The sequence below is a fragment of the Pyxicephalus adspersus genome, chromosome 1, assembly GCF_032062135.1.
Source record: "Pyxicephalus adspersus chromosome 1, UCB_Pads_2.0, whole genome shotgun sequence".
Taxonomy (NCBI): domain Eukaryota; kingdom Metazoa; phylum Chordata; class Amphibia; order Anura; family Pyxicephalidae; genus Pyxicephalus; species Pyxicephalus adspersus.
In genome coordinates this window covers 161,444,736-161,469,686 of record NC_092858.1, presented here as the reverse complement: position 1 = coordinate 161,469,686, position 24,951 = coordinate 161,444,736, and the positions used below count along the sequence as shown (strand labels likewise).

At 38.4% G+C, this 24,951-nt stretch overlaps 1 protein-coding gene across 1 annotated transcript in view; it reads left to right on the top strand.

Annotated features, from left to right (window-relative positions):
• LOC140321127 (amyloid-beta precursor protein-like) overlaps positions 1-24,951 on the top strand; it is a gene marked incomplete in the record, with an annotated part of 102,947 nt that overhangs the window by 38,487 nt on the left and 39,509 nt on the right. The window contains 1 exon segment of the mRNA XM_072397996.1: positions 10,213-10,380. Within this exon segment, the coding sequence (XP_072254097.1) occupies positions 10,213-10,380 (168 nt within the window).

The window sequence follows — 24,951 nt, the reverse complement described above, 5'->3', positions numbered from 1 at the left end:
CAGTTATGTTTTGTTGATTTTCCAAGTTAAATTGATAAGACGGTAAATGTGAGGATCTGAACCTAGGCTTGATTCCGGTATAATACCCTTCAAAGCATTCTCCATCCGTGAGCTTTTTGCTACGTTTTCAGGAGATGAAAATATAATGGGTCTTTGTTAATGTGGAGACAAGTTTTTACTCTAGGAATGGCTGTAATATCGGTTTTAGCTGTACAATCACATGATTATAGTCTCAGGAAATAATGGGGATGGCGTGTCCAGTAATTCTCCTCTTTACAGGAATGACTTGGTGGTCAAACCTGCTGGCATTAACTTAACGTTTTATGTAAACTTTTAAGACATATATTTTTTTTGTAATCCTCACTGAATCCTTACTATAAACAAATTTATCAATCGTTTGCCTGTTTCCTGCAACCATTCTACAAGGATGTTGCTAGCACCCACCAAAGTAGCCTGAAAGGCATTCAGAACTTTGCAATACGTCTGTGAAAGTTCTCATTCATCCGAGTTTGGTATATCTTGTAGAAGTTAGTCATATTCAACGGAATTTGTTCTTGTAAGGTTGAGAAAGTTTCATAGCTTGTCCAAGCCATTTCTGCACCTCTGAGTGCCACACTATCTGTCTTCTACAATTTATGAGAATAATTGATATCTGCCTTCTTACATTCCATGGTGGTTATTGGATTAAGGTGTCTGTGTAGATATAAATACTGTGGTGTTTTTTCTGGCTCTCATTCAAAAACTCTAATAAATGAAATTGGCAATTTGATCTGGGCAGATGAGGACTACATGATGCTGGATGACCCCCGGCTAGGGGGTTCTATCTGACTTGCTGCAGCTTCTAATTCACATAAACCAACAGGTCAACTGCACCTCCAAGTATTTCTGAGCCGCCTTCTAAGCTTATGGTAAATGAACACTGGTTTCTGTCGACATAATCCCTTTCCAGTTTAGGGGACTACCCTTACTATGTTTTGTAATAAGAAAAAACTCCACCTACATAAGAAAAAAAAAGCTTTCTTTATCCATGTAGGATCTTCCTTAATGAAGGGTAAGGCATGGACCCCTTGCTTCAGTATATCTCCTTTACTAGTCTAAGGAGATGCAAAGTGTCTGATGCTGATGTCAAAAGCACACTGCATTTTGCCCATAGGTTCCTGTTAACATAGACCTTAAATATGGGTGGTTCTTTTACTATATTTTTTATTAAGAAAAACTGCAGCCCCAGCACGTGTAGGCTGAAAGCATTTTATAATAATGATGTTTATGATTAGACCTCAAGAATTGTATAGACCACAATGAGTGGGGAAGTGAGATTTCCAGAAAGCATGTACACAAATACCCTTGTGATACCCTTCGATTTGTGAATGAAAAGTATTTAAATCTGGTAATATATAGCTTTTTGCAGATTGAATGGAGGTGGTCATTAATTAATAACGTTATTGTGTGCAGCTAGATTGATTTTACATTATTTTCATTAAGGAAATGTTAAGTACATTTTACATTTCATTTGGAATTAAGAGAATTTTCTTGTTAGGTGTTATCCCTTGGGTTTTATAAGTCAGACTGCTAGATTAATAAATTAGAGGCTGGATAAGGGGTGAATATCCTGACTCTAACCCATGATTTTTGCTGGATAACACGTCCATATTGAGTGGAGCTGTGTAAGCCTGAAATTCATTAAGGCATAAAATAGAGACTTTGCAGACTCCTGAGGATTTCTCTCATACTGTGAAGGCAGAAAATAGGCAGTCATCAGACAGAGATCAGTAGAAAGTTTTTTAGAAGACGGTTCTGTGCAATTATAAATCCCTTTTACGGAACTATTACAATCCACTGGGGAAGAAATAATATGATCTACATTCAGCTAAGCTGGCATTCAGCTTTCTCTGCATGCATCCTAAAAGATACTTAAGAATATTGTTTTACCTCTATCCGAGGTAATGAATGCACATTGACTGTAATCATCATAAGTAGATATTTGAAATGTTAAGAGTCATATTTTTCTTCTAATTGAAGGGATATTAGCAGTTTTTGTTTTCCTTAAGGGAATTTTGCAGTTTCTGATGCTAAAAAATATATTTTAAATGATAGCCGGGCCACTTTTGAAATATTGAAACCATAAAAGTGGGGGGGGGGGAACGGTCAAGGAAATAATTTCTAATCATTCAGTTTAGTTGACAGAATTAGATTAACACCGAAAATCTTTAACACCACAGAACATCCCAAACATCTTTTTGGACTGGTACACCTCTTTGTATAGGCTAAGCTTCAAGTTCAATGGCATCAACTGTCTGGAAGTAGTGGAAACAAGCCCTGATTTATTGACAGTTGGAATTCACTGCAGTTGACTTCCTTTTGACGTACATTTGAATACAGTTTGAGATATTTGGATTACTATAGGCTTAAATAGAATATAAAACAAGCCTCAAGAATACAAAGCCCATAGACACTGGCATTTAAGGATATGTTGTCACAACTTGCTTTGCTGCCAGCTACACACAAAAAGGAAATCTGGAGTGTTCTCCCCATCCCTTTAAGCTGGGTGCACCACCCGGCACTTTTCAGTAACCACCCGGCTATTTTTGGGTGGTTACTGAGGAATTGGGTCACAATACAGGGGCTGGCATTCGCCTACAGCTTATTCCCACCCAACTTTAAAAAATGGGTTTAATAGTGATCTGAATTAGGAGTGCTTGCAGAAACCATTCCTTCTGCAGCAGCGTCACAAATATATTAGGGTGGCAATGCTTCTGCAAAAACAAGACTTCCAGGGAAGTCTGATAGCGAGCTGGGTCCCCCAACGCTAAACTGGAACAGTGGACTTTCTTTGCAGCATCTTGTAGTACTTTATTTTGTCCAGACATTGCTAGAGTCCTTTTCACTTCCTTTGATTAGTAAAATATTTATCCTGGAATGTACCTACATGTGATTCTTAAACTCAAGGCTTCATGCCGCCTCTTGCATTCTAATTCCAAATGTTAAAATAAAGCAGAAAGGTCTTTGCCACCAATCAATGATCTGGTTGATGATGCAGAAAGCAGTGAGATGTACACTACTGCTGATTTTGTATAGTGCTTTGTTTTCTCATCCTCCAGTAGATTACGAAGAATTTAGATTAAGGTCAATTGAGTAATCACTTTAAAATGTAGCTATATTTACTGCATTGCATCAGCAATCCACTAAATGTTTCAACTTGTTTGGAATTGGAATTGCTTAGTGTTCTACCATCTCTTTGGGCTTTTTATGTGTTCACAAATCCACAAAATTCCTGTAGTGGTTATAAAAAAATACATTTTTGTTGGATTTTGGTAAAATATATTGGAGAAAAACATAGAAAGTATACTAGGTACCTTCCTGATGAAATTGGAGGAGGGAAACATGGCGGAGCACTAAAGTCCAAGGAAATATGCTGCTATTACCCAACGAACAGGAGAAGAGAGTAGTCACTAATAATTACTTAAGTAGTTACTCACAATTACAATCAAACATTATTGATTCAATCAGTGAAATATACTTTTATGTAATATGTAATACATTAGCCTGTAACAGGATGTAAATCTTGACGACTTTGAGTTCTCTCTCTGACTTATGATGGCTCCTGTATTGGCCAGCAAAATCCTCTGATTTGACCGTTTATAGGCTAAGCAAAAGTTTGGAAATTTGAAATAATATTATTCATAGGGGGAGGGGTTTGTTGTCTGCTCAGGATCAGGACTTTTAAAAAATGTAAAATAGTTGACAGGTAAATGCTCTTTTTCAGGCTGTGTTTTGCTCTTTTCTCTTCCCCTGTCCATCAAATTATGCTACTGATATAGATATGATGTATAGAGTTCCGGTATATTTATTGTGCAGCAAGAAGGTGAAACTCGTCCGTGATGTATAGTAGTCTTCCGCCGCACTGTGTATTTATGGTGGACCTTTCACTGCAGTTGCCAGTGCTGTATGTTATCCGGTAGGAAGCAGCAATTTATAGATGCAGCAAATGGTTTAAATCTGTCTGGCGGTTCTGCAAGAAAAATGTCCTGAAGTATGTTTTGTTGAGGCGAGTTAAGCCTTTGCAGAGGTAGCTGGTAATGAAACGCACCCAACAGTACAGAACTCTTATCTTAAGACAAACTTTTCTTTAGTTTCTAATTGAAGAACTGGTACAGGAGCCAGAGCTGCGGCTGTCTTGCTGTTGGTTGAATTTTTAGAAGACAGAGTTGGGTAGAGGAGACTAGATCTGCATTGCATGCACAGTGCAGTCGATATTCTCCAAGCACAATCCCAGAATTTGTAAAATGCTGGTTATTATTAGTAAACAGTATTTATATATAGCCAACATGTTATACAGCAATGTACATAGGGGTTGCAAAAGACTGACAAATTAAAAAAAATGACACAGGAGAAGAGGACCCTGCTCAAAAGAGCAAACAATTTAAGACGAGGGGGGAGAAGCACACGGGGTATGGATTGGTGGGTGGGATAATGGAATTATATCCTGTAGCAGTTATAATATTCTAATAATATGTGGGGGGAAATAAGGAAAAATAGAATTGAAAAGTCCATGCTGAAGCTTTTGCTCTTCCGTGCGTCTGTTTTGTTTTTAATATACAGCTTGCATTATGCTTGTACAACAGTTGGTGCCACACTTTCTGGTAAATGACATCCATTGATATCCAAGCTTATATCCAGCCAGTTCCGAATCTCTTTTGGTGACCATGGAGAGTGCACTTTTTAGCATGAAGTATATAGGCAAATGACACAAACCTGCCATGTCTCTATCTTTTGGAATAAATACTCCAAAAAAATTCAGTTAAACTAAGTGTTAAGCGGCTACACATGATACATTTTTATAGTGATGTAGATATCCACACAAAAAGAGGGACAACTGTGGAGAAAAGGACAGGAGGACTTGGCTCTGAAAGCGAGAAATCGCCTAACTACAGTCCCAATCTCATAATTAGGGTATTTATATTAAAAGAATTAAAGGCTTAATGTGGAAAGTGGAAATGGCCTTGTGGCTTTCATTTCATTTGGATTCTGGCTTTAGAAACTAATCATTTGTATACAAAATGTAAAAGTGAAGACTACATTCCTTTTAAAACTTGAACCATAAAAAAAATATAATAAATATTTATTATTATAATATAAATAGGAACCATTGTTAGTAACCAGTAGTCATTTTTACAGAGAGGTAATATTAATATATAGCATTACTGAAGCCCAGAACTTTAGTAAATGCCTTTGGTGTGTATGTGTTTTAATGAGGCCAGCTGTCAAATGCCACTGCCATGATTAATGATGCTGAGCTTGCAAATATACACAGCTCTGTCCTTGGTGAATAGAACATTTGCCCAGCTGATCGCTGTAGAACACACAGTTTGAATCCTATAAGAATGGGTTAAATGCTGCACGAGTCTCTTTGAAAAGCTCTTTGAATTAATTTTTTACAAGTACGTCAAAACAGCAGATGACAAGTGGACTAAATCATAAACTCACAGAATTTATGTAGATTAAACGTCAACATAAAGAAGATTGATCGTCATTCCAGCAAGCTGGAGACTGATAAGAAATGGGAACAGATGGCTGTAAAACAAAGTGTGATTTCCAACAAAGTACATATTAATGAATAAACAATGCTGATAAATAAAGCTCTGGCAGTGAGTGTTTAGTGCATGCATGGTCTCCCCTTCATTCCAAACATTGCAGTCTGTATATTTTTCAGGGTCTCCCTAATACACTAATCTAGTTGGGGCCAACATTCCCATACATAGTGGGGAAGGACTTCCTATGGGACAGCATATCTCTATCCTGGAGCCTAAAAAAATTAAGCCTAGGGCTTTTTTTTTTTTTTTTTGACAGTGTTTGTCCATTATGGAGAGTCTGGTTAGAGCCTCAACATTCCCGTGGTATATCAAAGGATCTTCTTTGGTACAGTGTATCTCCATACTGGAAAGTTACGAAAAGTTGAAGTCTAGTTAAGGCCTAACATACATGGTGTAGAAAGATCTTTTGGACAGTATGTCTCCATCTCAGAGAGTTTGGGAGGATTGAAGTCTAGTTAGGGCTTAACATCCCCATACATGGCATGGAAGGATTTTTTTTGGGACACAGTATATCCATCCAGGAAAGTTCAGAAAACTTTGGTTACAACCTCAAAATTCCTTTACATGGTCTAAAAGGATTTTCTTTGGCACAGTGTAATTCTATGAGTTATGAAAAATCCTAGCCCAGTCAAGGATTACCGTTCTAATACATGCCGTAGAATGAGCATATTTTGGACAGTTAATCTAAATACTGCAGAGTTCAGAAAAATTGAAGTCTAGTTAGGGCGTAACATTTCCATACATGGCGTAGAAGTATCATCTTTGACACGGTGTGTCTCCATGCTGGAAAGTAAGGAAAAATTAATGTTCATGTAGGGCTCGGCATTCTAACATAGCGTGGAAGGATCCTATTTGTTTGGACACTGTATACCCATTCTGGAAAAATTTAAAGACTAGTTAGGGAGGGTCTATACATGGTGTAGAAGGACCTTCCTTTGGACAATATATCTCCATACTGAATAGTGGCATTTACAGCTTTGATCACACACAACTGAATAAACAATTTCTTCTCCCTATCTCCCTGAGCATGTGCTTTTCAAGTTACAAATATCTATAGACATATTCATACACACTCCTATTTGGAAGAACAGATCAATATTTTCAACTAGATTAACATCTTCGTGACCATAATATGGCCTCCTAAGACCAAATCTAAATTTCCCCTTGCACCTGATCAGGCCCAGAGTTGCAATAGGAAAGAAAGCAGCATCTGTATCCCTTATGGCCATGAAGGAGTTAGAACAGGGGTGTCAAACTCAAATACACAGAGGGCTGAAATTAAAAACTTAGACCAAGTCGTGGGCCAAACTTGAAATAAAAAAATGAGGAAGTTTACTACTTCATCCATAACGAACAAAAACAAACCCCTCTACAAACACTTTAGGGTTGAAAAGACTAATTTCTATCTATCTATGCAGGCTGTGTGTTGTTCATCCTCTCACAGACACGTTTGTCTGACACTAAATATTACACTATGCAGTCTCTAATGGATTGAAACAAAAACAATGCCCCTGATAGTCAGGCACCATGTGATTATTGCCTAGGCTTTGTGTCACATGATGGGTGTACAGGAATAATGTCTATGTGTTGAAAATGATGATGAGAGGTAAACATAGAGATTCATGTGGATCCTGCCATATGTAAGGAAATTAATGTAGATTTTCTGTGCATGTTCCAGCACACTATAATAGATTTTAAGCCTAATACTGACTGTAAGCCCTCCAAGCTATGTACTGCAATCATAGAATTACAGTTGGGACGATTTAACCCATTGTTTTCCTACTGCTGGTACTGCCTGATATAGAAGATTCAAATTACCCGCTGTGCCGCTTCTATCATTTGCATGCAGAACTAGATACAGTGTATTACTGTAAGCGCCTGTGATGTGTGAGAGGGGGGCAGAGATATCTCACCTCCTGTTCCATAGACGCAAGTGATACTGAGACTACAATTCCCGGCATTACTTGCGTCTTTAGAACAGTCAATAGAACAAAACAACATTGTGGGGCCACGCATAGGCCACTGGTCTATAGACGCGAGTGATGCCGGGAATTGTAGTAGCGGCATCACTCGCTGCAATACATAGTAGCGAGCGGGCCAGATTTAATTTATTTTCTGAATTCTTTGAGGGGCCAAATAAAGGACCTTGCAGGCCAGAGCTTGGCGCCCCTGAGTTAGAAAGTATCTCTGTGTACATTTTGAATGCAGGGGGATGCTCTGTGCAGACTTCTGCAGGAAAAACAAAGTAGTAAGGCAGGAAATTACATTGGGGGGGGGGGGGGGATTATGAAAACTTTTTTTAGTAGCCAAATTATGGACTGGAATAAATGAGCTTTATTTGTTTGTTAGATAAATATTATAAATGTATGATGATCCCTGTTCTGTGTAGTATTGCAACACTGTGCTTGTGCTCAGTTCCTCTTTCATTTCTCTCTCTACCTCCCCTCTTTTTCATTCTTCTCCTCTCTTTTCCTCCTTTAATTGAGAGGCAATTGATATGTCCACTTCAGGAACTCATGGATTCTTCCTTTAAGTGTTAATATAAAGCAGATTTGGCCTATTTTTGACTTTTAAGAACATGCTCTGTTTCCAAAGCATAGCAATTTCATGCAATTTAAATAAAGCCTTTTATCAGGACTTTTTAGACTGGCAAAAGTCTTAATGACTGAACGGCGACTTGTCCCCTTTTGCTGGTTTCTGTCATTAAAATGTATATTCATTGAACAATATTTTGAATATGAAATTTTAATACTCTTAACACGGATTACATACAGCGTTTATATTGTACTCTTCGAATTGGCTCAGCGGGACAGCCATGGAAAATGGAATATATTATATAGTGGGAGTCAGTATTACCATAATATTGTGAGCCTGTAGACAGCGAACAGACTGTATTATAATTTCCCTGCCTGTGTGAAGGTGAAAATGGGAATAATAACCTTTCTGCTTTTCTTTCGCATGATTCAATTTATTTATTTTCCTGTCTGCCCTGCAAGTTTGGCAGAAAGACTAATGCAACAAATAAATTTACATCCCCAGAAAAGGTTGGGTCACCGCTTTAGGGTTTTGTGTATTCAGAGATGGCGGGTTGCTTAGGAAAGGCCACATGGTTTCAGAAATCGCTTTAAATAATCCCAGCTGACATCTGATAAAATAATTTAGTTAAAACTAAACTGTCATTGTGAGAAAAATCTAAAAGCTGTTTCCTGCACAAGACAATGTATTATAAACCCCTCTCTGGCAGACCATCCCTCCACCGAAGAGCTTCATTCAGCATCAGAATCTTTCATCAATTCTAGGAGTATCAGATCCCTTTGTTCTCTGATTTTCCCCTGTAGTTACATCTCCCATCCCATATTGTCACTACTGTGTCTTCAGGTTAAATAGAGTTCAGGGCATAGAACCACAGTGTGTAACAAAGGTATCTAACACCCCTGGTAGTGTTGAATGCTGATGGAGGCTGTGGTACCAATCCCTTATCCCTCTATCATTCCAGGAGACCATTGCCTAAGTACAATTTTACTTTAAGACCCAACAACAGACCTAATATTTTTAGGCAAATATTTTATATTGAAGAATAGGCTGCAATACCTATCTTCAATCTTACCCATGAGGTACCTCTTCTTTTCACCAAGTGCCAATAAACAAAAGTGGTCCAATGCAGTACCTTTGCAATAAGATGAATGGCACTCATCACTCAACCTGAAGACTTTATTGTGAGTGGATGGTTTGTTTTGTCACTGCAAATACGTGAAGACTACGCTCCCTAAAGAAAAGGCAAAGAGAGAGAGGACGTTGTAGTATCATACGCCTAGGGTAAAGACTTTAAAGTAATAAAAAAAAAAAATCATAAAATACAGCATGGAGGACCTTCAAGTTGGCTTTGAGGGGGAAGCATTGAGTCTGGAGTTGAACTGTATCTAGAGAGACAGATTCATTATAAGTGAAAAAGGGAGGAAGTGAATAAAAAAAATCAGGCTTAATATTCAGATTTCCGTCTATCATCTGTTATGTCCGTTTTTTTTTCGTTTTGTTTTGTAAGATGCGCTCATAAATTTCCTGTTCCATATTGTGTTTTTCTACCTTCAGCTTATTTAGACCAACTGACCAGCTTTTTAGTTTTAGTTATTAGTTTTCATTTTAAGGTCATTCTGAGATTATTGACATTCAAAGCCCTGTATATGGCAATGGCCGTAGCCCCGGAGTGCTGTTACATGCTGCATGTGAACACATTTGTCAGCCACATTTATTTGTGCCATCAACGTATTCCATTGGGTGACTAATCTGACAATTCTCATCGTCTTGTGAACTGCATAGATCATCTTCTTTTTTAAGTTTGAGTCACTGTGGGGAATACAGCAGTTATTAATCATCCAGATGTTGAGTTTCAAACTGCTGAAATAATATGATCTTCCAGCGTGGAGAAAATGGCTGAGGTCACTCCAGACCAAAGGCACACTGCCAGACCTCTTTCTGCCACCCACCAGCTTCTGGTTCTGTTCTCTACTGATGTGTGCACTTTCTTGTATAAAAATAAGCACAGTGTAACCACACATTGTAAAAATACCGTTGTCAGTCTTTTTGTTTTTCAGTGATGTAACTGTTTTGGTTTCTTTCCTAGGTCCCTGCCGATGGGAACGCCGGATTGCTGGCAGAGCCACAAATTGCAATGTTCTGCGGAAAACTTAACATGCGCATGAATGTTCAGACTGGAAAGTGGGAAAACGACCCCTCTGGAACCAAGTCCTGCATTGGGACCAAGGAAGGCATCCTGCAGTACTGCCAGGAGGTATGTGCCACCTGGTACATTTCAAGGGGTGGTTGGTGGGACCCTCAGGTTCAGTTCTTTTCTATTCTTGGTGTTACAGGTGTTCTCCATTTTGCCCCATGTGGTGTCAAGTAAAAATTCCTTCTGCACTGGATTTTAAAGGAATATTGGAGAAACTTTTATCACACATGGTTTTCTTAGCATATATTACTATATATCCACAAGGCTGGTAGAGATGATACACCACTGATTCGCAGTGTGGGGAAGAAGGAAACTGAGGAGGTTACTAGTTACCTATAGCTAAAGGTCAATTTAGAGAGTCTGAGGAACTCAAAGTAGAACATATGCAAGAGATATTATTGTAACTATCTGTCATACAGAAAGTATCCAACGGAAACTAAATGTGTTATGTTCTTTTCACTGGCCACCATTTCCAAAAACGCTTTACTCTATTGCATTGTTGTATTGTGTTTTTTGGCCAACCATAGGTCATGGATTCTTAAACGATGTTTAAACCAAAGAACAAAATGAAATATTTTGTATTTTACCAGTCCTTAGATGTGTGTCTATATTATTTTTATTTTTAGGATAAAACTATCAGCAAGTACAGAAAAAGTCCTATTGATCTTTCCAATGTCCTTGTCACTCCCGATGAGCTAAACTAAAAGCATAAAAATATGTTTACCTGCATTTCAAGTTGTCCTCTGTGAACAACAAAGTTCTTCCCCCCATGCTACGGATAACAGTAGAAGTTTTTATCAGGAGAGCATGGGTCACAACAATGGCTCCCCTTCCATAGATGCAGTGGAGAAGTGAGGGCAGCCACCCAAGGACAGGAAGTTTGTTGTTTGACATTTTTTGAATATTATACGGGGGATAAAAAAAAATCTTTTACAGCCATTCAGGGGACGGGTAAGTTGTAATATATTGTTTTAGTTGGTTGGTTTAGATATACTTTAAAAAGCTTCTGTAGTAAAGAAACCATGGGAATAACGATATGGTGCAAAATGAGAGGTATAGGAAAGATGATCACTGCGTTCCTTTATACCATGTATAAAATGTAGAGTGTTTTGAAAGGTGCTGTTAAAAAAAAAAGCAGGTAAACAACACAGAAAAGAAAGTTTTTTAAATACTTGCTGCCAATATGTTTTCCTTTACATAAATCATTTTATTCTCCTGCAGTGTTTAAATTTGCTGAAAAAAGTAACTAGTTAGTTCTCCTTTTCTGATGCTGTTTAATTTTTGGCTGTACTGACCCAGCTCATCTGCTCTCTACCTTTCTACATGATATTATGCTAACTGGAGAGGAGTGAAAGGGAAAATAGTGAAAATAGTGTTTCACTTCAATGGTGCCTGGGGCTATCACACCTTGGACGGTGGCAGGGAAACTCTACACAAGAAGGGCTTTTACATTTAAATGTATAAAATATACCATAGATGCACATAAATAATATTTTGGGATGATTATTGTTGAAAATAATGGTCTGACATTGTCCCTGTGGTTTGCTTCTAGTGAGTCAGCAGACCTGTAAGCTTGAATAGTTGGAAGCAGTGATAGTGCCCATTTTATGTTGCTCTACAAATCAGGAAGCAGAGCCTGTAAAAGTAATGTGAACATATGGCTGCCCCTATGTAAGGTGCCAAAAGGAAATTGGTTGAGAACTAAGAATCTGTGGCCTAACTGGAAGATTTCTGTGCACCAACACAACCTATCTAATATGATGGAGATGAAGCAGTTTTGCATTGAGAGATGAGCCAAAATCCCAGTGGCTAGGTTAAAATAGAAATACCCAATGAGACTGGCAGTTGACTATTGACTTTAGGGATGGGTGGCTATAGGTGAAAATGTATGCTCATTCATGATTTCAGTTTTTTCCTATTTATAATTTGTTTCTCAATAAAAACATATATTTTGTCCACTCAAAGTGGTAGGCATTTTGTGCAAATCAATTTGTACTCACCACCCACAAATCCATTTTAATACCTGGTTGTAATTGCACAAATAAGGACAAAGACTGACTGTCTTGGGCAAAAATCTAATGTGTACAGTGTTTGCCTGATATTGTCCATGGATCTGTCAAATGACCTATGGGGAACCACTATTCAGGTCAAGCAAAGAGTGAGGTTTCGCTCACTTGTTCTCCACTGTCCCCTCTCCATAGAACACAATGGGCATACATGTGCGGGCACACAGCCTTATTTACAGACTTTTTCTTCTCTTTTAGTAATATTAATATGGATGTAGCTGGCCATTTCACTTTTCTTGTGATGTCACAAAATGGCCTCCTCCATATGTATTATTGGCATCACTAGACAGTTCTTGGTACCTGTACATTTTTCACGCAGATTTACTCCTCTCCTGCAGTGAAAATCTCTCTAAAGCAGATTTACGGCATATTTAGGAAGAATGGTATTGACTGACATAATTATTTTCCCCAGCTCCCTCCTTCTTGATGTGTTAGGGAGACTTATGGGGATTGGTGGATGCAGAACACTCAGTCATGGCAGCTTGTTCTACCTTTTTAATCTATGAGAGCATCCAGTCGTGAAAATTAGCTGTCGGAATGTGAAAGCTACTGTTTCTAATAATAAACTTGTGCCGCTGGGAAATGTAAAATATCAAAGCTAAAACTTCTACCTTTCTGGCAAATTTGGTATTATAAGGCAGCTTAGTTAAATCCTCATTCCTCTAAATGTCTGCTGTTTGTTATCTCTGGAATGGGCCTTCCATTTATCAATTGCAACCTTCTTCAAATGACTTTTGGATCTCAATGAACCCCACTTAAAAAAAATCTCATCTGTAACAAAAACTGAGTGTTTTAATTTTGTTGCAGAATTATCTTCCTCGCTATATTATCAAAGTAATATGGTACCCTGGTCATAGGTTCATGATCTTAGTGGGCATGCTGCTTTTCTCTCCAATAGTGCTTGCCAATATTTTTAATTCCTTTATTACACGATTGGAAAAATACCCAAACCCCCAAAGTATGTGTGTTGGTGATGTCAATGTAGTCCTCTAACCAAAACTCTGGCCGGTGCCCCCCCATCCGGGTCCGGAGAAGAACCATGCTTGGGTGGGGGGGGGATGCGCACCTGTATGCATGTCTAGTTTCTTCCCCTTGACACAGTGACACACGGCTCCCCAGGCATGTGCGGCCCGTAGTCCGTAAATTTAGTGGTCTGTGACATCAGAAAGGTTGGGGACCACTGCTCTAACCAAAGTTACTCCAAACCCAGCATCTTCTTTGTCTATTTATCATTACCCAGCACTACCTGAATCAATAAGGAGCCAAATACAGTACATGCAAACCTACTTTTGGCACCAAGTAAACCCACAATTTAAGTCCTCATTGTTCCATTTATTACACCTCCTCATTCTTTGAGTATATGTCTTTAGGTTATGTACATACGTAGGATAGATGTTGCTGGAAATCCAGTTTCCAGTGACAGATGAATGAAAAAGCACTGTGCATACAGCGCTGGTCTGTTCATGGGAGAGGGGAAGATGGAGTGGCACCCATTAAGATACACAGTTGTTGTTCACTGGTCCACCGGGACGGATCAATGAATCATTTTGGGAGACAGCTGTACGCATGACAGATTTTCGCCTGAGACAAGCACAACTTTTCAGCAATGCCCCAATATTGCCCATTGATTCGTTCTAGTGGATCAATGAACTACCAATCAGAGATGTCTGCTGAGCAATTCAATAGAGGAGAATAGTTGACATCCATATGCAGCCTTATTCTTTTCTTAGGTTACTGGTCGGTGAAAGAGGGCAGGTTTGCACACTTGTGCCCTTTGAAAAATATGCCCCATCACATCGAAGTTAAATGTTCCAATGCCACTATAAAAGCTAAAACTAAACAGGCAATGTCAGTTGAGAAATCAAATTGTTTTTTTTTTTGCCTATTATGAACAGAAGTGCCCTGATCCAGTAAAAAGTTATAACAATGTAACAATGTAATGCTTGCTGAGGCTAGAATTGTTATTTAATCTGCATTTCATCCAAGACATACATAGTTCTAAGTAAAAAGATGAAAAGAAAACCCAGATCCCCAAACTGTCCCTTATTTTTAAACCTAGCGGCAAACCACTCCACCTTAAAAATGTTACACCCGGTGCTTCAGGACATTCCTATCCTACTTTGGAACAAATTATTATCACATGCATCAGAGTGCTTTGCTCAACTCCGCCCTGACAGTGACAGCAAATCTATTTTTTTCCAGTAGGCCCAAGGCAAAGCAAAGCTAAAGCAATTGTGTATACTGCTCATTTGCTTTCATTGGAAAGCTATGGGACCATTATGAGTCTTTGAAAGATGGAAGCCAGTGGAGACTTGGCCCAAAACCAGGGCCACAGTTATAACCCTGCTAACTCTTCTATGTTTTGCTGAATAAGTTCTTTATTTACTGTATGCCCTGGGATAACTCCCCCATTGACCTAGGTTCATTGTTCTTCATATGTTTTTATGTACATGTGTTTCTATATGATATATATTATTATAAATAAAAATATATTTCCATTGATTTTACATTTTTCTATCTGCACAGTGCTTTACAATAAATCACAAATCTAAACATATGAATATATCATCTGATATAAAAAGCTTTTATGTTGCCTACTGAGTGTTTTGCTGAAATGGCAAATGTATAATGTGCAATGTGCAGATTTGTGTGGAAAATGCATTGAATCACAAACCAGATGTCAGCTGGAGGCCTCAATCTATCGTAACATCTTGTAGGTTGATGTGCATCTGCAGCCGGAATTTATTAGGATTCAGTTGCTGACTTTGTGTCTCTGCCTGACAAAGCCATTTGGAAGAGTAAAGCGGCTCATTAGAGTTTTCAGTATTACCATTGTTATCCCTCTTTATGGCACTAGCTTAAAGTATAATAACTACATGGAGATACAGAACACTCCTATATAACAACAAACATGCACAGAGAGTTAATATTTCTATTCTGAGTTCATTTTGTTCTGGTTTTGTTAGAATCCAGGGTGAATATTAACCAGTATATTGCTATCTCAGCCCCCTAAAATATAAAAATGTAACAGTTGTAAATTTAAAAGTGTTTATTTTGATGGCCACAGCACCTGAATGGGACCTAAATGTAGTTATAGGGGTACTACTAGAGGTAAAGCATCAACAGGTAATTGGCAATTCTCCATACAGATCATTGAGGATACAAAAGCAGCTTGAACCTGGTCGATGCAACTTAGGAGGTCAACTGGAGACCAGAGGATTTACAGGTCAAACACATTGGTGAATCTCTGAACTCAGAACATCTCAAAGTGATTGCAAATGCAGACTAAATGATGCTTCTAAGAAAGATAAATTTGATCACTGACATACTTCCCTAAGGTGGGAATGATATGGAGGGGAATTAGCCCTTGCAGCAAGCATGCAGAGCAGTTTATAAACTGTGTAACTCTTTTTATTTGTCCCAAAAACAATATAGCGTTCTTCAAACAATAAAACAAAAGGCAACTTCCATCAGCTGCTGGTAAGATAACAGTACAGTTGTAGCGAGATTGTCTGCAGCCTATCTGCTGTCATTCCACTTCACCAGCCTAACAGCATACCTGTGCTACTTATAGTCAGACCTCCTATCTGGCTGTAGCCAAACTCAGGTTTGTACCTAGGTGTAATGGGAAGCCCACCTAGTATCTTTCTTCCTATTCCAGAGTCCAGAGCTCTGAAACCAACTAGCTAGCAACAGTAGTCCTTGCTATTTCTGCTCAATTTTTCCCGACAATACCCTCATGCTCTATACAAGAGGGAATATATCCCCTGTCCAGAACCCATCCTTGTAGTCCTGTACAGGAAGGAAAAAAAATATTGACAGGTGATTTAGCATTTTACTAAATCTCATGCCTTCAAGCATTTAAATATTGGTTTTGAACTAAATGAACTGATTTTATACCTATGTGTTGTAATAATGATTTGTAAATTGTAACTCACACCTTTTTGCAGACACAAACTACAAATTCATATAGCATACCAGCATTGGTATCCCATTCTAAATTGCATGTTATCATATGTGGGCTAAAGCACAATACTGTATAAAGGTGGGAAGGCATTTAAAAGAAACATAATACTTTTTTGAATGATAGGCAGCAAATCAATTGTCAGATGGAACTTCTCTTGCACAGTAGAAGTCTTATTTCTGATGGCGGTCCACCTGCTGTTATTAGTAGAAAGCTCTGTTTAGAGTGGCATAGGGCATTTGCTTGCATCAAAACCATGAAACTAAAAAATGCAAAAGCAATTAATGTAGGTCTCCAGAAGGTCAGGAAGATCTCTGATGGTTCTGAACTTGAACTTAGTCAACGAAAACCCTATAACTTTAATTTCTTCTAATCGTTACATGTCAGAGTGATTTATAATATCATAATTATAGAATAATGTATTAATTATACATCATGATTAAACAAAATAATACCTAATGATACTGCCATAAAGGTCATGATTGTGTTTATCATCTTTTCAGAATGTAAATGCAATCTGAATGTATCTGAAAGCATTTACCCATCTACAGTAGCCCCTAGCAGCATTTCTGTTTATAGGGCAGGGTTGTGCAGTAGCCGATTATAATTACCGCTCTTAGCGTAATAAACCGGGGAGACCAAAGAAAACTGACATTTGCTCTATTACCATTATTGCATGTCATTTTCCTTCCAACTGTATTGTCCCTGAATCAAGTTCAAACAAGTATTGCAGAATTAGGAGGGCAGAGTTTGTGTATTACAGTTACAAGACACTGGCAATAATTATTTAGAGCATAGTGAGAACATCATCCCAAGATCCAAATAAACATTTAAAAGAATTGTCAGTTTCAATAAATCAACAGCTGCAACATTTATTTACCCCAAGGCTCAAATAATAAACCACATGAATACAAAATTCTAATTTATTTTTTTAAGAATGTTAAATCTTTTAGGAAAGTTAAATATCAAATGTAGACAAACAAGAAATATAAGGAGATCATAGTAAACCTTTGTAAAGTACTACTTATTAAATTCCCCTTTGTATTGTTTAATAAAATAAACTTACCTAAAGAGATTGGAAGCAACTTATTTAACTAATATACAAGGATAGTTCTCTGACTGATGATCCAAATGATGATACGGTTGACTGGATGTATATGTAAATTGTATATGTAAACCCAATCACTAAAATCTTCGATATGCCTAAACATGGCATGCAGCTTCAGAAGTAATTCTCAGTTCTTTTAAAATAAGACTTTATTGCAGAAAGGGGCAGGTGATGTCACATCATCTTTGCTGGGCTATTCAAGATGGCCAAAGATTGCAACAAGGAAGAAAAAAAAGATGGCTGCATCCTGCAATGGAGCGGATACAGATGAGTATAACGGGGTTTAGTTCTACTTTAAACAAAGACTTAAATACACAGAAAAAAGAAAATATGATACAATAAATGTTTGATGAATTACAGAAAGGAAGAAGGAAGGAGACAAACTGCAGTTACCCACAATCAACACCTTGTGCAACTGCAGTCCATTGAAACATGAAGATTGCATAGTGAATGCCCATCACAGTAACCAGCTATGCAAAAATAAAGTATAAGTACTCTGACCTTTTATGAGTCATGTAAAGTTGCATGAGTGAAAAGAAGAAAAAAAAGGCAGCAAGAATTAACAAACAACAGCATTTGGATGCTAAACTATATAGGAAAACCAACATACCTACATATATCCAAAGCAAACCGAGCTACAGTGTCTGATTCCACCGGGGCTCCAAGACATGTCAAAATGAATACTGCATTGTATATTCGTCTCATGGAGCCCAAAATTCCTGAAATGTATCAGATCAGGTGCATCAATTGAATGTCCTCTCTTTATATATGTAAGTCTTGGGTAGGAGGTGAGGTGGATTTCTAGTTTAATGTAATTAGACACCTTGCTGCTGTTAGGATCACCTTTGTAATGTTAACACTTCCCCCCCTTCTCCAATGAAAAAAAAATTAACATAGGTACATATAACACTAGTACACCAGAAGTTTGCTGGTGGCCAAGGATAGGACGTCCTTCCGTTATGATCTGTGGGCGTCACTGCATGCCAGGCAAAGACCGATGCTGCAAAAACAGCCCAAGTATGGTCAAATGAAAAAAGGTTTACACCTTTAAACAGGAAAACCTTGTGTCTTCTTTTAAACAATGCATACTGGTAAATTATTAAAAACACAGGGAAATTTGCTTGTTCAATCATATATTCAACAAAAATATGGCCCGTGAATGCCCCTTCTAAAGTCTTTGCTATTTCCCAACCATGTTTTCTTATCTCTTCAAGTCCAAAACAATTGTTGCAGATAGTTTCAGGTCACAGTAGGAACAAGTAATTGCTGCTTGACACTGGTCCGTTCTATAAAGAAAGGGGTGGTTACTGTGATGGAGCAGGAGGTCCCCACTGTGTCCCACTGTCCTCCACATTAGAAAACAGTAACTAAAATTTGTGTCCATCCTTTAGAGATCCAGCATGGTCTATTGCTAAACATTGTCGGGGGGACAGAGGTACTAACACTGGATTTTCAGGTTTGTGAAAATCTAGCATCTGTGTGTAGTTTTGTGAGGGAGCTGACTCTAAAACAATTCTATTACTGTGTGGTTTGTAACTAATCCTAGTATATTAGGCATTTTATTTATTCAAACTACCTACATGTAAAGACTGATCTACAAGCTTCTAAGATATTGCTTAGGGCACAGTCAGAATTGAGCAATCACACACAATTCCCTGTAGCTGGCATCTTGCCATCCTCTCAGCATTTGCACTGCAGCATTAGTTCTGCACATTTGCCAGCTAACTGCAGGGAATGTCACTGAATAGCTCACTGTCGCCCCCATTCATTCTTTATGGGGTTTACACAGGGAGAAGTTACATGTAGTAGCTAACTGGCATGGGGAATCTCTAACCGAACCACAACCTCATGGCTAGTGTGAACATAGCTTTAGTGTTTCTTTATTGTTATAGTCAGGATAAAAAAATACACATGCACACCTTCATACAAAATTATACTTTCACATATGACACAAATGCACCCTTTGACACAGGATTCCCAGAGCACTATGGGCATTTTAAAGACCATATAATAGATAAAGTTCCCTTTAAGACTATATACAGGATAGGAAAGGGTTGGGGAAGAATCACACCTGTGCTATAGCTACTATTTTAGGTCTCCATTTGCTGCTCTGCGTAGAAGGTGGAGCAGCAGCTTTGTGTTATACAGGGGATACAGGGTATACTCTGAAACAGTGTTTGCATCACGATCAGAAAGTGTTGCAATCCTGAACATTTTTTTTTGTACAAGCATCATACATTTTTTGAATACCTGGAATGGCTGAGGAAAGTCAGGAAATTGCTGTTGCGTGGAAGTTCTATAATTGTTTCAGCCTCATCTGTACCTCAGCGTGGTGTCAGTTAGGCAACTTTCTCTTTCCACTTCACAGCGGCGTCTTTGCCACAAGGCAAATGTCTCCTGTAAAACTGGGATTATTTTATGCAGCTGCTTTCTAGCAGAAACACTGACATTATTCCCAGTGTAGAACGTTATTTGAGCTGGTGAACCCTTCTGTTCAGGAGAACGGTTTGAAAGGAGATATTCCACACACTATATGATGCGTTACACAGGGTGCATCTGTAAAGCCCATTTGAAGTTACAGAAATAAATATTCAGGCAGATAGATATTTTACTAACAGCCTTCATTTTCAAGGTTTTCCTTTTCTAGTTATAGAAGTTTTGCAGTATGTCTAAATATAACTGTGCAGCTTTAGGAGGCATCAGAATCTTCAAATAATGGAAGCAATGGCTGTACTCCAAGGAAAATCAATAAACTTTGGTTCCTTCTTTGCAGTCTTACCTTCCATCTTGGACACCGCAGGTTCCGCTTCTTTATCAAAACTTAAACTACTTTGCTTCACCATGGAGAATCCGCATCTTACATTGTGCGTTAGAAGCTGCTGCTTCCTGTGGACATTGGGCATCATCCAGCCCGCCTGAAATTGCTTTGGCTCACCTTTTGAATTTACTGGATTTCAGTTAATTCAATCATGTAGGCTAAGCATTGTTTCCAGGAAGCTATGTACATCACCTTGATAGCTAGTTCTGCAAGCCATGAGAGACTTGGTGAATCAGTCATTAAATATAAAATTGGGTATCCAGTAAAAATAGGTTCAGTAGTTTAGCATTTTGATCTGGGAAGAAAAGGAGAAGCCTGAAAAGCAAATATTTTTCTTTCAGCTCTAAGCCTCAATTTTTGTCTTGCTTAGACCTAATACTACCTACTTATAGAGGTAGGTCCTACCTCCTGATCCACTAGAGATGGACCATTGGCTCTGTTTCAAGGTATTATTAATATTATTTCCATCTTTATTGCCATTGAAACTGTGGATGAAACTTAGGCTATGTACACACGTTTCATTATTGTCAGTGGAAAGGAGCTTTCACGATCGTTTCAGGGACAGTTGACTGGAATATAAATAAACGAGCGCTGTTTATACAGTGCCCTTCTGTTTTATAAAGAGGGGTGAGAACGAGAGATCAGCACCCAACTGAGCTCTCCTCCCTTAACTTCTATTGCGTTCATTCATCTTCTATCAGTCATGGATCCTCCAAGACGGATCCATGAATGACGTCGGACAACCTCGGTACACATGCCAGATTCTTGTCCGAAATGAGCCCGACAGTTTGTATCGGCTGAGAATCAACTGGAATGTGTAGTTTTCAATCAGGCAAACGTTAAAGGCCATCTCCAGAATGAACTCATATACAGCCACCTTATGAAAGAAGATCTACTTGCCTTAGAGCAATCCCCATGATCTCCAAGCTTCAAGGCCTAGGGGACCACCAATGGAGCTTTGCAGATATTCCTGCACCCACTGGTCCCCATTTGTCTCCATGATCTAGGTTTTCGGTGTATGTTTTTTTTAATAGTGTTGTATTAGAGATTGGTAGGAGGTGGGTCAAGATGCTACTTGAGATCAGTAGTAAGGTTCTGTATTGGAGATGCAAGAGAGAAGTTGAGAAATATAATATGGAACCTTGGGCTGTATGCTTTGATTACTATGATAGCTGACACATGCCCTTTTAGAAGCCTTCATTGTAAATGTGCCTGTTAACCCAAAGTATTTTCCACTTTTACGGGCTTAGATACATTACATTACAGCAATACTAATAAAGTTTATTCAAATTAAAAAAAAAAGTGACAGAAATGCAGGGGAAGTGGAAAGAAAATCCATACTGGACAGACGACAGAAGTGATCAATATACCTTGGTTTTCCTTGATGCATAGTGTTTTTATGGAGGAAATGTCTCGACGACTCTAATTGATGGTGTCTCACACCCGGGTTGAAGCCTCTTCTTCCCTTCTCGATTCATCACTCGAGTCACTTACAACAAAGTCACCATGTCATAGAAACAATTGTACTGTATAATTTGATTTATGCCCCTGAGTGTGTTTCTGCAGTGCACAGCTGTGGTTTTATACCGTTCTCACCTACTTTTCTTAAGGCTTTCATATAGCTGATTTTAACATATTTGATTTGTATCTCCCCCAGGCGAGTTCCTCCATGTATTTTCTGCTCTGCATGTTTGTTGTGACAGCTGTCACAGAAAAACCCAAACAAAGGGACTGTAAGCTGAGGACATTTTAATATTCTAGTAGTCCTTTCCTCGCTGTCATGAAGCTGTCACTGTCAGGAGCTCCAGCTCCTTGTGCTCATGTGCATCATTTCCAAATTCAGGTCTGGTAAAGTAGAACTCCAACCTTCCTTTGGTCTTGCACAGTTGTACGGACTCCTCAACTTGCTCACAGTGTGCATTAGAGGCTGCAGCAGGTCAGAGAGACACCATTTCCAAGCTGGAGGATGTCCATCTTTATGTAGAGGAATAGCATATAGCCATTCTGTCCCTGGGCCACCCAATTTATTATTTGATTTCAGTTCTTTTTATCATGGAGGCTCAGAAACACGGGTTAAAGTCACTTAGGCCAGTTTACATTCAAATGCAGCCCCTCGTCTTCATTCTGGCATTCAACCATTATTGCATTTTGATATATACATACCATATTGCAGAAAGGACAGACAAGGATAAAATAAGCTTACCTGCACGATCACACTCACCTGTTTATGCTCCGTCACAGGTGCAGCCATCTTAACCTGGTCGTCTTTCAGTTAGTAAAACAAAGATTAAAAAGATTGCAAACAGGCATGTATGTTTTTTTTTTTATTGTCTGTCCCTTCTGCAAAAAAAGAACTGCCTGCTCGCATTTTCTAACGTGAGTATAGTTCCACTTTAACATACTACTCCCAACACTGGGCCTAATTTATTAAAGCTCTTTAAGGCTGGATGCCCAATGTCCACACTATTTAAAAGTTGTGAATTAAAGTTGCCATGCCTGATATCTCTATGCAGAAGAAAAGCACACGGAAGAATAAAATATACTATATGAATAACAAGGTTAAAGCATACTGTTCTCTCAATGACTCTAGCTTTACTTTAAATATAAGCTTTAATCTGTGGACATTTTCTTTTTTTTTCATACATCAAGTAAGTTTAGAACGTTGCATGACTCATAAAAGCTGTTAAAGCTCAAATGGTTTACTGCGAGCCGTTCTGCTTTTGCCAGAACTGGCTAAGAGCTGTCTCCCATCTGCACCGCCTGAGCCTTGCCAGAAGGTATCTTAAGCATTTGACTAATCCTCTTCATGCTTGTTTTTATTTATTTTATTCTTTTCTTTTGCTTTTGGTGTCTTTGGTGACCCACTCTTGGCGGCAAAATCGTCATGCTTAAAATAGATAGAAAATGCATTTAGGGAACTTGCTAAGCACTGTCAAGAACTATCTATAATACTTAGAAAAATCTGATTTTATTATGTCTTAGTAACTCAATATTACGACTAGACATTAAAGGGCAATCTCATATGTTTGATGGCATATATGCCATAGAATAATATATATTATGGTATGGAAACTTTTTTTATTATAAAGAATTTCCAGTCTTTTGTCCAACCACTGATGACTTTCCAGAAATCTTCGTTTGATTACAATGAGGGGGTCCCACCACCTACTATAGCTATATGATTTAATCCTCATCTTTTTTTATAGTGCGATACTGCCACCATTTTATCTGGTAATGGTGTCACACATAAGTAGTCGACTTAAATGCCCACTGTAATTCCACAAAAAGTTGCTACAAATGTGTTGGGAAAGATGGGGACAAAACCTGTTTTCATCTGAAAACTTTGTATTGCTTTAGCTTGGTGGAGTAAAAGTCACCAAAGTGCACCTGGATTAAGCAATCCCTATCCCTTGTATATAATTTACAAGTAGAAAAAACAAAGCCCTTCATAAACAAACAAGTCAATGCTGCCCTCATGTCCAGTTGATTTGAAGGTCATTAGGAATGGATCATCTATGAAAGTTTAGAATCCTGTTTGTTGCACAAGATTTGGAATGAGGTTTGCTGATGGCCCTGTAGTGCTTCTCACTGTTTTCCTTGCTGGAGCAGAAGCTGTACCTGAGAGGCTGTAATGCAAAAATCTCCCTGTCTCTGATTTATTAGATCAGAATTTCCACTTTTACTGAATTTTGATTATTCCATCAGCAGTCACCAGTTCACTATACAGGGACATCACACACAATAATCTAATCTCAAGGCTTGCAATGCCAACCATGTACAGAGGTTGCCTGCTGAGGGCTTTTATTTTTTAATTATTATCATTATTAAACAGTAATTATATAGCACCAACTTATTACACAGCGCTGTACATTAAATAGGGGATGCTTATTGACAGACAGACAGAGAGTGACACAGGAGGAAGAGACAGCCCTGCCCAGATGAGTTTACAATCTAAGAGGTGAGTGCCGTAGTTTTTGTGCCCAAGTCCAACCCACTCCTTTTTAACTAGAATTTTGTGACCTTAAAACCCTGTTTGCTTGCCTGTTTTTGATTATTACCAGACACAATCACCAGACTTCTTATCATTTTGTAAGCTTGATGAGTGAATCAAAATGTCTACATCCTCTGTATTGTCTTATACCTACCAGATTCTTTTTCTGCCTTCACAATCTAGATCTGGTGATATCACAACCGAAAGCAAAAAGCATTTTACACATAACAGGCTACAGAAACCAGACCCAATGGCTTTAGGGGAGTGCACAAATATCAGAATACAGTAAATTGACTAAATTTCTATGACTTTTGCTAAGTTGAAGTGTTTGAACCCTAATGAAACAATAAGTTCCAGAAATTCCAGCTCCAACTCCGGAGCTACTCCAGGAATGAATACTTCAGCTTCAAAGCTTTGAAGCAGCCTTGCTCTTTTACAGGTACATGCTCACTGGCTGGTAATGTATTATACAAGAAAATAGATTTTTGTGCTTTGATAGAAGTATTGCTATTCAGGTTTATCTTTCAGAGAAAATGTGATGCATTTAAATTTGACATGACCACGGCAAAACTTGGATGTCTTCATATTTTTCTATTTCCAGACACTGAGCTAATGTCTGCATGATATAAATGTTTTGCATGTACAGCAAGGTTATATAATAATTGATAAGTCTGAAATGTTGTG